General features: G+C 42.5%; 1 protein-coding gene across 1 annotated transcript in view; it reads left to right on the forward strand.

Moving 5' to 3' along the window:
• Positions 1-2,185: 2,185 nt before the first annotated feature.
• The window catches only part of LOC126517598 (cyanocobalamin reductase / alkylcobalamin dealkylase-like), a 30,246-nt gene continuing 20,323 nt past the window's right edge, over positions 2,186-12,108 (forward strand). Inside the window, exons 1-3 of the mRNA XM_050167367.3 lie at positions 2,186-2,571; positions 2,904-3,098; positions 11,435-11,593. Coding sequence (XP_050023324.1) covers positions 2,497-2,571; positions 2,904-3,098; positions 11,435-11,593 — 429 coding nt within the window. The 5' untranslated portion in view covers positions 2,186-2,496. The remainder of the gene's footprint in view (positions 2,572-2,903; positions 3,099-11,434; positions 11,594-12,108) is intronic.

Below are 12,108 nucleotides of genomic sequence, written 5' to 3' on the forward strand. Positions count from 1 at the left end.
CTGGAGTGTAATCGGCGAGACGGAGAGCAAAAGACCAGTTAAGATGAATTGAAAAGATGTCAACACCGGCCTTCTCTAAATTTTGTGATACATCCGTTGAAATTATTAGGTGAGACGTGCGGAAATTGATTAAGATGATCTTGAAGGAGACCTTCAAATGTGCGCGCCGGAAGAAGTTTTGCGTGTTTTGGAAAAATATCACCAAAGATAAGTTTTACCTTGAACGAATTAGATATTGGAGAAATCAGGTTCGGCAGACCAACTTGAAGTTTCCTGAACAAGAACAACTTGTGGCTTTTGGTAATGCCGCCAACCTGTTATGAAAATTTAATAATACGTCAGAATTGAAGAAAACGGTTTGCAAATGGAAAATAAAACTGAAATGGATCATAAAACTTCAAGAAGGTCAGGACAGTAAGTTGCTTAAATCTGGATTCAAGCGGAATGATTCCAGACTCCTAATAAAATACAGTGTTAACCACGAAACTTGGCAGCCCAAGGCAGAGGCGTAGCGCCTGCTTTTCTAGCAATATTAAAGGTCTTTTAGTTTGTATGCTGCACACCCTGAAAAAAGGACACAGCCATGCAAATTCGAGAATGGGGCGTACGCAAAGTTTATAAATCATAAGCAACGTAGCTCTACGCATCCCTGTGTTTTCATTATACTGAACCGGCGCAACGATGCCATGTTCCGCTTTTCTAGCATTCGATTTGTTGCTGCCAGTTTATCTTACCGTCATAAGTTATCCCTAAGTACTTCAAGGCTGCAACTTACGGGGTCGGTTCATTTCGGTAATGAAGATAAATAAAAATGGGATTTCACAATTGATTTGACAATGTTCGGTTATTGCACAGCTCCTCCTAGAAAATTTCTGTCAACCGAATGAATCCACCTTCTGTGGGAACGATCGCCACGGGCAAGGTACGTGTTGACTCCATTGCGAAAACCCGCCGTGGTTGCTCAGTGGCTATGGTGTTGGGCTGCTGAGCACGAGGTCGCGGGATCGAATCCCGGCCATGGCGGCCGCATTTCGATGGGGGCGAAATGCGAAAACACCTGTGTACTTAGATTTAGGTGCACGTTAAAGATCCCCAGATGGTCGAAATTTTCGGAGTCCTCCACTACGGCGTGCCTCATAATCAGAAAGTGGTTTTGGCACGTAAAACCCCATAATTATTTTTTTTCCATTGCGAAAAAAAAAAAAAAACACTCCAGGGGCACCGACACCAGTGTGCAGGCAAAGCTGCAGGGCGAGCCCTGGCCTAGGACAGGAAACCGCGCGCATTCACGGTCCCTGAAAAAAGAAAAGAAGAAAAAAGCGCACCTATATAAAAAACCAAGTGCTACAAGCAGTTAAAGTGTGGCCAATCCCCTTTCAGATACGAGACAAGATCACAATTGGAAGCCTGGCCGTGGATTTCGAACCGTTAGAGCCCTGGCGAAACTCTCCCTGCGCCCGATCTGCGCTTCCCAGCCCCGCAGCGCACGCTCTCCTCTTTCTTCTGCCATTTTTTTCATTATCCGCCACCTATTTTCCCGGGCTGTGGCTTCTTCCTTCTTTGGCTTATATGTTGAGTTCCACAATTAAGGACGTCTCACAACACAAGCACAACGTCAAGTGCATATCACAGTGGGTATAGCTTCTCTTTGTTTTGAATAGTGTGTCAGTATGTCGTGGTACATAACCAATCGTCTTGTATCGCTGCTTCGATCGTCGTCGTCGCCTCCTCCGTGTTCTCCATCGCCACCGCGCATGTCCTCCCCACCTCCCTGGGGGTTGCGGGGTGTTGGGCCGTCACTGTCCGAGCCGCGGTGGGCTAGTTCTGGCGCAGCTGGGTGGGCCTTCTCGTTGAGGTTGGAAGGGGCGCTCAGGCGCTCTGTGGTTACTTCTCCCATATGTGCACGAAGACCCTTTCAACAGAAGTTCAGCGTAAAGTTTTATTTGACTTCTTTTAATGTTTTTGGTCGGCGTCCGTTTAACCCTTGACTATTCTTTATTCTACGCTGACTATGGGCAATCCTGACCAGACGAGTTTTCGTCAAACTCTTGATTTCATAAATTAAGCGGTTTAAGATATAGTTGCGCTAGTATTTACAACCCATTCGCCTCGTTAGAAAGCGTGGCGACACTATGGCACTATAGTGACATAGAAAACAAGTTATTACGAAGTTCCATATCGAGTTGGTGGTAAGATTTAGGCAAGAAAAAAAAAAGTTGCGTTAGTACGACCATCTAGTGAGTACATTTCTAAACTCTTTTTGCTATGCATTGCCTCCGAGATTGCATATAATACTAGCGTTTGATCTCGGAGGCCGTATCGTATTTTATGCACCCGGCATATCCGCAGCGCGTGTTTCGCATGTCGTCGTGCGAGGTGTGCGCATGTGGCGCGGCGGTTTATTGAAGCGCATTTCACCATTGACCGGCATCCTTGCGAGAACGCCGCGAAGCACCAGTGCGTTTAATAACGGGGCATCGCAGAGCTCCTGTTGCGATGCAGATCGACAGCATAGCTGCTGTACTAGAGCAGCTTCTGTCACCCGTGGGCATCGAAACATACCCTTTCAAGGTAAGGCGATATTCAATAACACTTTGACGGAGGTCAAAGCCAGCTAACTCGCGCAGTACGAAAAAGAAAAAAGAAAGAATATTAGCGGATTATTAGCACGGCAGGCCAACCTTCAACCAGCAACAGCAAGCGCCTGCTCTGAATTCTTGGAGGAAATAAGTCAGTCGCCTGTACTCCACAGTACGGAGCGGTTCAAGGCCACGTCGTGTTTTGACGACTCCTGATAACGTGCAGCTTTCTTTCTGTCTCCGCAAGATTACATGTGGGCCAGAGATATGCCGAGTTGGAGCTCGCGGTAGTCATTCACCTGTGCGTGTCGCCGGTGCTTCCAGATTTCGTGGTACAACGAATGCGTGCCGGACGTGTTCAAGTTCCCGTACCACCCGGACACAGTGTGTTTCGTGGCGATCAGCACACCGTCGACGTTTGAGAAGGCGTTCTTGCCTTTCATCCTGGACAACCGGAACTCTTCGCTGAAGGACCCGTACGATCAGTGCATGAGTGCATGCTTCGCCAGAGTCAAGCAGGTGAGCAGCTGTTGGCGCTTGCATGTGTTCATCCGCCGCCTGGAACAAGGCATCGTTTTCATGTTCTATCAGTGTTCCGTGCAAAATTTGACACAAATAGCGTCGCCTCGTGCGTAATTGTTTCTGAATCTCGCGCGACGTGGTTGGCCGCTGCAGCGTAAATTAGCACAATTTAGTCACATAACATGAATAAATATTGTTTATTCTCGAGAGGATGACACTTCTGCCTAAATGCAGAGCTGAGGGTTACTTAAGTAAAGAAGGGCTTAACCGCCTTACAGCCGGCCAGTTTGGGCAGCTTGTAGAGTGAACTTGAGGCTGTTTGCTCAGCATCACGTGTGCTATGAATAGTGTGTTTAGAATGGTCAGTGTTGGTGTACTGTGTGCTAAGCTCCAGCAAGTACAAACTCGTCAAATGAAAGCACTTCTGCCGTCACGAGAGTAAAATATTGCTTGCAATTATCAAACATAAGGAGGCTTCTATGAGTTGGTTTGAGGATATGGGTGCCGATTTCCATATCGTCGACTATCATTTTCTTGCCACTAACATTGTGTACCACCAGTGTCACACGGCCACTTTTGATTGCGATCAAGCTTGATCCAGATCAAAATTCTCCACTGCAATTAGCTCCCTCGCGCAGCTTGCACAAAGGAGCCAATCACGACCGAGAAATTTGGTCCGGATCGGGTTTGATCGCGATCAGAAGTCAACCGTGAGACAGCCATATAACTCGCAGCACCATCCCATTTTGTGCATGTTATCGTGTGAAACACGTCGGAGCATATCGGCTCCTGGGCCAGTTGTTCCTTAAAGCTTCTGAATGGTTCGCTGCAGCTTAGTGCTCATGAAGTATATATATCAATTAGACATCATTAAAGAGTGCGAAAAACACACTACAAAAGGAAAGGAGTGGCCACAGGGGAGCTGTTTTGCCTTGAACAAAAGAAATAATGAACGCACATACTTGGCAGAGCACATAAACTCTTGTGGTGGTCGGGCATTGTTTTGGGAAGTGAAAATTGCCCTCAAAAGTTGGTCAGCAAACTCGTTTGCTACTGAAAATATTTCACGTAAGAAAAGAGGGAGGAGGGCTGCATCAGTGAGCCTTCTGTTTCTTTGTTTCTTTGAGGTGTGTATCACATAGTCAAACCTATCTTTTTTCTGTTTCCATTAACGCATCTGCGCATGCGCAAATCATGTATGTATAATTCAAGATGACACTATGGTATAAAGAGTTGATGGCAGTGGTTGTCCTTTGTCCACTCCTTTTCTTTCACATTGTGCTTATTCTTTGCGCTTTTAATTATGCCAAGTATGCACTGGCTCTGTGAAAGTCCTTTTAATATATATATCCAATGTGGCATTGGAAAATGTACTCTTAAAGCATCATGAGTTGAGAGCTCTATTATTAAATTACTCTTCTGCAATGCTAAAAAAGCCACTCTTGCTGTGAGTTGAGGCTTAGTAAGCCAGAAAAGATGTAAAAAGCAAAATGCAGATGGCGACGCCGGGTTGAAGTTCGTGCAAGTGCCAGCTCACCGTGACGACATGCATTTTGACGGTATTTACTCAGCCCCAGTCAATTTTTCATTGGTAAGGTGAACTGCATTGCAATCTATAGGAGCCAAAGACTGAAATCAGTAATCTCGAGAGGTAATACTGGTCAACAACTGCCCAAATACATAAAACATGTTGAAATCCGTGACATAACACTAACATACCGATTCTGACTTTTCGGCACGATATCTAAAAATGAATGTTTGGCCTTCATTAGCTCTTCTGGTAATCAACCTATTACCAGATAATTGACGAAAATGGAGTTTTCGAAAACTACTTCATGAGTCTAAACTTTTTTAAGGTTTCCCATTAGTTGTCCCTGTAGGGTATGTGTAATATTTTCCAAGACCTTCTGTTCATTAGCGTTACATGTGGATGAATGGAATGAGCATCCTCAAGGCATTGTCTTCATAAACAACATTAATTCATTTGAGAATGCGCTTAGTGCATTGCTTCTCATAATGCCAAGACCACAACACAGCCAGCTGCTGCTTTGCTTATGGCTTGTTCTGTTTTCCTTGCTTGTATGAATTGCTTTATAGTTTGTGTTCCTTTTTAAATTTTTTTTAGTTCACTGTATTATATGATTTACGTACATGCTAACTGTTGTCTACTGCCATTGTACATTGTATAATACACGCTAGTTTGTATCATGTTATTTCACTTTCATTGTATTTCTCGCGTATTTTGCTATTTCTCCAGCCATTTTATCCTTTCTTCCCCCTAAGTGATGCCCCATGGGCACTTGGGTCATTAAAAACGTATAGATATGTCTAGGCCCATGCATGAGATGTCTAAAAGAAGTAACAACATTGTCTCAATATTTACAATGCTCATTTCTGTTATACTTGTGCTTACTGATCTTTGCCAACTGTATTTGTGTTGTCTAAGGCTGCGAATATTGCGATTCTTGTCGCACTTTGAGGCTCGCTGTACATTCAAAGAGCGTTGTACAAATTTGAGACATATGGCATAAAAATACATCATGGCATCGGCCACCATTCTCTCTTTTTGTTTACCAGGAGAGTAGGCTTCATTATGTTTGAGCATCGCATGACCTCATTCTTTTTCCATATGTTGTCAACACAACCAATCCTGGACTGTTATGCGGAAAGTTGCTTCTGGATTGAATGCAGACATCTGTGTCTGCTTCCTGTAGTCATTTTCATACGTAGCGGGCAATGCACAAAGACTAGAGGTACTGCATTCATGAGCCAGAATGGTTTATGATCACATCGTACCTCATCACATCCATATTCATAGTTTTAATAAATACATCTTTCAGGCACCCCACAGCCACCGACACTTCTAAGGCCCTTTTACTGCCTTGTTGCATTCACAGTTCATGCACCATTGAAAACCGATTACCATGGCCCTAGCACCAATAAAATCCATTAATAAATTGATTAATTACATGTGCGAGCAAATAACATTAGATCACGTATGAAAGAAAGACATAGGTATGCACCGTAGAATTCAGTGTAACATCGTCTCATGTGTTTATGTTGGAAAATATAACAATTACTACAGGAAAGGCATCGTAGGCTTGAACCAATCTACCACCGAAAAACCAGCAGGACGCTTTCCTGTGACCAGTGGCCACAATGCATTGCTTGCGCTTGTGACCAAAATACAGTACACCGCATGCAAGAATCGCAAAAGTGTATAAATAATATGCGATTTGGCCTAATCTGATGCTCACAAGTTATAGTTGCAATATACGAAGTACATCAGTTATTCCGTTGAAAGCATTTGCAGATCAAAAACAACTGCACTGTGCGTGGAGAGATACTTCTCCAATCACACTAGTTGTGTCATTTCCGTAGCGTTGTCTACTATGGATAAAACGGAGTAATAAACTGAAATGCATGGTTATTATAAAATGTCTCGAGTGCAACCAAAACAAAAATAAGTGGGAAGATACAGGTGCTACAGCCTCCATAAAATGATGGCCTCGCTTTGTTCCAAGGTATTGAGCAGCTGATCTTACGATGAAGCTGTTCATTTAGTTACTTCCCTTTTGTATTACAAGACTGGCACTCAAGCTGGTTGGTGTGAGGTTTACGGTCTGCGCGAAAATTGTTCGTCAAGTGACTTCAAGATGGCACTAATTTTTTGTCCGCAAGGTGTCAGCTATTGTAAGTCATCATTGAAATCAAGTGTGAAATCTAGACACTGATGCTTGTCTGTTGCACATGGATCCATTGCAACATTTGTGTTTCCGTTTCCCCAGCTTTTAAATCATGTAGACTGTGCACATATACTCCGACTATGGCATATCAGTTCTGCAGAACCCCGCAAGGTGGACGAAAGTTCAGGAAAGGGAAAAATTGTCATTGACCCGACTAGCACAAATCTACCCAAGAAATGCGTATGCGTTTCCTCTGTAGCTTCGTGTTACATTTGGGTGGATGATAACTTTACATTTTCATATACCGACTGCAAAACCAGCTAAGCGGCCATTAGCTTGGCAAATGTCATTGCACAGGAAGTAGCTTTACAATACAAGAAAAGGGACTATTTTAATGCTGCCCTGTTCTACTGTGCTGTCATCTTGTGACTAAAAAGCAAATGTTCCATTGTTACCACAGTTCCTTGACAACTAACCAGTTAGCACCTGTCGCATGTCACCCATAAGCTCCTTAGACAATTTTCAAGGTAGCGCCATTCGTTTATCTAGCTGCCGTCTTTCTCATCCTCACACTCTCCCACCATCACCCCAAGTGCCAGGTGCTCGGTTGTTCGTATGGGTTTTTGTTTCAAAAGAGGGCCCCATAGAGATTTGTGGTCTCCGAGTGCCCCTTCTCTCATCACAGTTTTGGGGAAATAGTCGAGCATCCGTTGCAGGCAGGCAAGTGTTGCCACTGGGTGCCTGCTGGTAAAGAAGGTACAAGCACGCTTCCTGCCCGGTGCTTGGCAACTACGGGAGTTCTAGGACACTTGGGACACCCACCTGTTGGGAAGTTCGTGGCAGGGTACAGCCATTCTCCCCCCTTTTATATTTTAAACGTATGTAAGGCGATTCTTGCACCTCTGCAAGGCGCCGGCTACTCCTCTGCTCTGACGTGCAATAAAAAGATGAACATTCTTGGAATACGAAAACCATGGCAATGCAAAAGCATTCAAAAACAAGATCCCTTGAGTAGTTCACAAGTCGTGACTCAAAAAACTACTAGTTTGCAATCTAAATTCAAAAGCTAGAACACAAGTGCAATGCTATCTGCAGTGGACATCACGAGAATATGCCATACACCACAGTATAAGAATGTACAATGAACAGTGCATGTACAAGGTCACACACACACATGCACGTGCACACACGCGCACACACACACACACACACACACACATCTCTGAGACCTACATTGTCACAAGTCTTGCAAATGTCGATGCACATGCCTGAATTAATGTTCATATCGTCATCATTAGCCTACTTTTATGTCCACTGGCGGGACAAAGGCCTCTCCCAGCGATCTCCAATTACCCCTGCCTTGCACTAGCTCATTCCAACATGCACCTGCAAATTTCCTAATTTCGTCACTCCACCTAATTTTCTGCCATCCTCAACAGCGCTTCCCTTCTCTTGGCATCCATTCTATTAATCTAATGGTCCACCGGTTATCTACCCTACACATTCTTGAAATGGCCAGCCCAACTCCATTTATTTCTCTTAATGTCAATTAGAATATCGGCTATCCCTGTTTGCTCTCTGATCCACACCGCTCTCTTCCTGTTTATTTACATTACATGTAAAATTTTTCATTCCATCGCTCTTTGTATGGTCCTTAACTTGTTCTTGAGCTTCTTTGTCAACCTCCAAGTTTCTGCCCCATATGTTAGCACCAGTAGAATGCAATGATTGTACACTTTTCCTTTCAAGGACAGTGGGGAGATTCCAGTCAGGATTTGTTAATGCCTGCCATGTGCACTTCAACCTATTTTTATTCTTCTGTAAATTTCCTTCTCATGATCAGTTTTTGTTGGTCTAGACAAACACTCCTGCGTAGACTCTATAGGCTGACTGGTGATCATGAATTCTTGTTTCCTTGCCAGGCTATTGAACATTGCCTTTGTCTTCCGCATAATAATCTTCAACCCTACTGTTACAGTTTCTCTTTCAAGATCCTCAGTCGGTTGCAATTTATGCCCAGTGATGCTGAACAGGACAGTGTCACCTGCAAACCGAAGGTTGTTGAGAAATTCGCCATTGATCTTCACTCCTAAGCTTTCCCAGTCTAATAAATAATTTTCATATACAGGTTGTTTCTCGTAACTTGAACCAAGAATTTTAAAAAAGCGGTTAACGGCAGCTGAATGAAACTAATGGTCAGTAAAGTAATGGTCGTCATGGTCATGTCCCTTAATGCCTCCAAATGCAAGTTAATCTCATTTAGTCGAAAGCCGCACTAACTCAGTGTTCCACTATTCGATTAATAATACCGTAGTTTCGGCTGCTCCATCGTACAAATATCTTGGCGTTTATCTTTCGTCGGACTTATCCTGGACAACGCATATATCGCAACTGTCTCATCCAAAGCTTCTCAATCTCTCGGCTACCTTCGTAGAAACTGGCGTAATGCGCCTTCTAATGTACGAAAGCTAGCATATATTATGTGCACCCACAACTAGAATACGCTTCATCCACACGGTCCACCATATCAAGATTATGTAATCCGTATGTTGGAAGCCGTACTGAATAGGGCAGCCAGGTTCATCTCTGGCAACTACGACTATCATTCGAGCATTACCCGAATAAACCAAGACCTTGTATTTAAGTTATTAGAAGATCGCCGCGTCATTTCTCTTTTATGTTTGTTTCTCAGGTACATCTATAGTAATAATTTTTGCTGTTTGCCACTTCATGCTCCTGTGCACACATCTCGTCGCATTCACAACACATTTAGTTTCATGGGTGTTCTTGGTCAAACGCAGCCATTTAACTTATCACCAGTACCGAGAGCTTTTGCACATTGGAACAGTCTCCCAGATCACATTGCATTCATCTCCAATCGTGAAACGTTCCATGATAACCTGAATTTGTTGCGTATTAATATTGTATAATGATGTTGCACTTTGCTATTTTTGTCATGTAATCAGTCACAGTCACTACATTGTAACTATATATATATATATATATATATATATATATATATATATATAGAGAGAGAGAGAGAGAGAGAGAGAGAGAGAGAGAAAGAGAGAGCAATTGATGGTGGTCTTCTGCAAACCACCGTTAGTTGCACTTCGTTCCTCAAAGAGACAGGGCAAGTGTCAAGTGAGCTTCTGAACAACATTTTGCAATGTGATGAATATGGTTTAAGTCATAGATACGGGACCTGAATAAGTTCCCACATAATGCTAATGCATTTTTCTTGCTTTACTGCTACATCACCACTGAATTTTTTCTGGTTACCACTCATATGGTAATTTGTCTAAGTAAAATTGGTAATCTGTCCAAGTAAATTGAGTAAAATGATTTTCCTACATATTTCTTTCTTAAAAGTGCTGCGGATGAGTTGGCACTAGTGTGAGCCAGGGATAGACAGGCCTTTTGATGCTTTCCTGGCACCTCGTTGTAGGGTGAACGCGTAGATCATGTCGCATGCCAAGTGTTAATGACACTGAGTCCAGATGCATTTTCAGAGAGCTGCACATTTATGTGTGCACATCCTAACTGAAGCTTGGGGTTTCATTGTTGCCTGGTCATTGAGTGATTTGTAAGGATGTTGTCATTTTTCTTTGCAGTGTTCTTTTTTCCTTTTGGATGTTTATCTAGATTGTTGCACAAGTGAATTGAACCAATGTTTGTGGAAGCAACTTGATCGTGTGTGTGTGTGTGTGTGTGTGTCTTTGCCATCTTTGAGCACTGGGATGTTGCCAGTGCACAGTCCAGTACCTTTGTCAAGCTGTTCATCTGACTGCTTTCTTTGCTGTCCTACAGCATCATGTATTTTAACTAGGGCTATGTGAGTTGCAAAATTTTCTAATCGAGTCAAATACGAATCTTCTAGAAAAACATGCTTCAAATATTGAATCGAATGTAGAATATTTGATCACTTCTAAACAAACTAAAACATGAAAGCTCCTGTGTAGTGTGTTTGGCATTTTTTATACATTTATGATAAATTTGATATGTTCAATTTTGTTATCAACTGCATTTTAGCTCATTTGAAAAACTTGTTAATGAGAACAACTAAGTGTGACTGTATCTGGGGCACCATGACAGTCACAGTAATTCAACAAACAAAAAGTATGTCAGTATACGCACCTAGAACTGTACTGCACATTGAAGAAGTGAAGCACGCTACCATACAATAACCATACATCATTTTAAAGGTATGCAAACATAGTCACATTGCCCAAATAATAGATTTGCCTAAATCTGGAGATAAAATTCATAGCATGAATGTTTAACAACTGAAAACTATTGTGTGTAAATTATTTCTTTCATGCATTCGCTCGCAAACGTGTGCATCTGCACGGCAACCCCGATTCTCCTGCAGCAGAATCATTCAGAAGGCTCTCCACTCACATCAATCAGTCTTTTCTCCTGCACATTTCAAAAACTCTTCTTGTATCTGAATGTTCGAACAAAACGAATAATCGATAACTTTGAATAGTGAACTCTCAAATTGAATATGAATGGAATAGCATGAATTATTTATTCATATTTAAAATTTTGAATATTTGCACAACCATAACTTTAACGTATGATGAATGAATTTGTTGTTTTATTTTATTGTTGTTGTTGTAAGTATTCATTTGGCTCTAACCGCAGGCTTTTCCTGGTGATGTGCTGGAGGTGATTCAAGACTTTGAACTGCACCTCAACCGGCGACCAAAGGTCATCATGCAGACTGCCGGTCACGTTGCTGGTGCTGTCCACTACTACAGCTGTAGGGGCATGCAGTTTGACGAGGAACTACCACCAAAAAAGGTGACATTTCACGATGACGCCATTCTTCATTTCTGGGTTTTGTTGTCGTTTTTAAATTCAGGGAGTAAAAATAGGATGTTACTTTTAAACAGGAAAACTGGGAAGAAATCAGTGTTTTTGTTGTTCTGCTCCCCAAGGTCTGAAATGTTAAACTTGTGATTATATCCAGCCTTGGGTATACTGTATGTATTTGGTTATAGTGGGGATGTACCATTGGCGATCACATAACTGAATAGTTTCCATCCTGTGCCATTCCCCTGGTTGGGCTCCAGGTGGGTGGCAGCCATACCTGCCAAATATAGTAATATTATTTGTGACGTCCAATTTCCCTCCACTTCCTGATCGCTTGAATTTGAATTGATTTTGAATTATTCTCGTCATGCAAGTGTCTCGTCAATGAAACTAACCCTTGACTTGCCTAACCTAGAGTTACGTCGTAAATACTTTCGCCTATGCCTTTTTCACAAGATTTATTACATTAACGAAACACTTAAGGATGAACTAATCTCCTCGCC

This window comes from Dermacentor andersoni, chromosome 11 (assembly GCF_023375885.2).
Source record: "Dermacentor andersoni chromosome 11, qqDerAnde1_hic_scaffold, whole genome shotgun sequence".
In the NCBI taxonomy this organism is placed as follows: Eukaryota; Metazoa; Arthropoda; class Arachnida; order Ixodida; family Ixodidae; genus Dermacentor; species Dermacentor andersoni.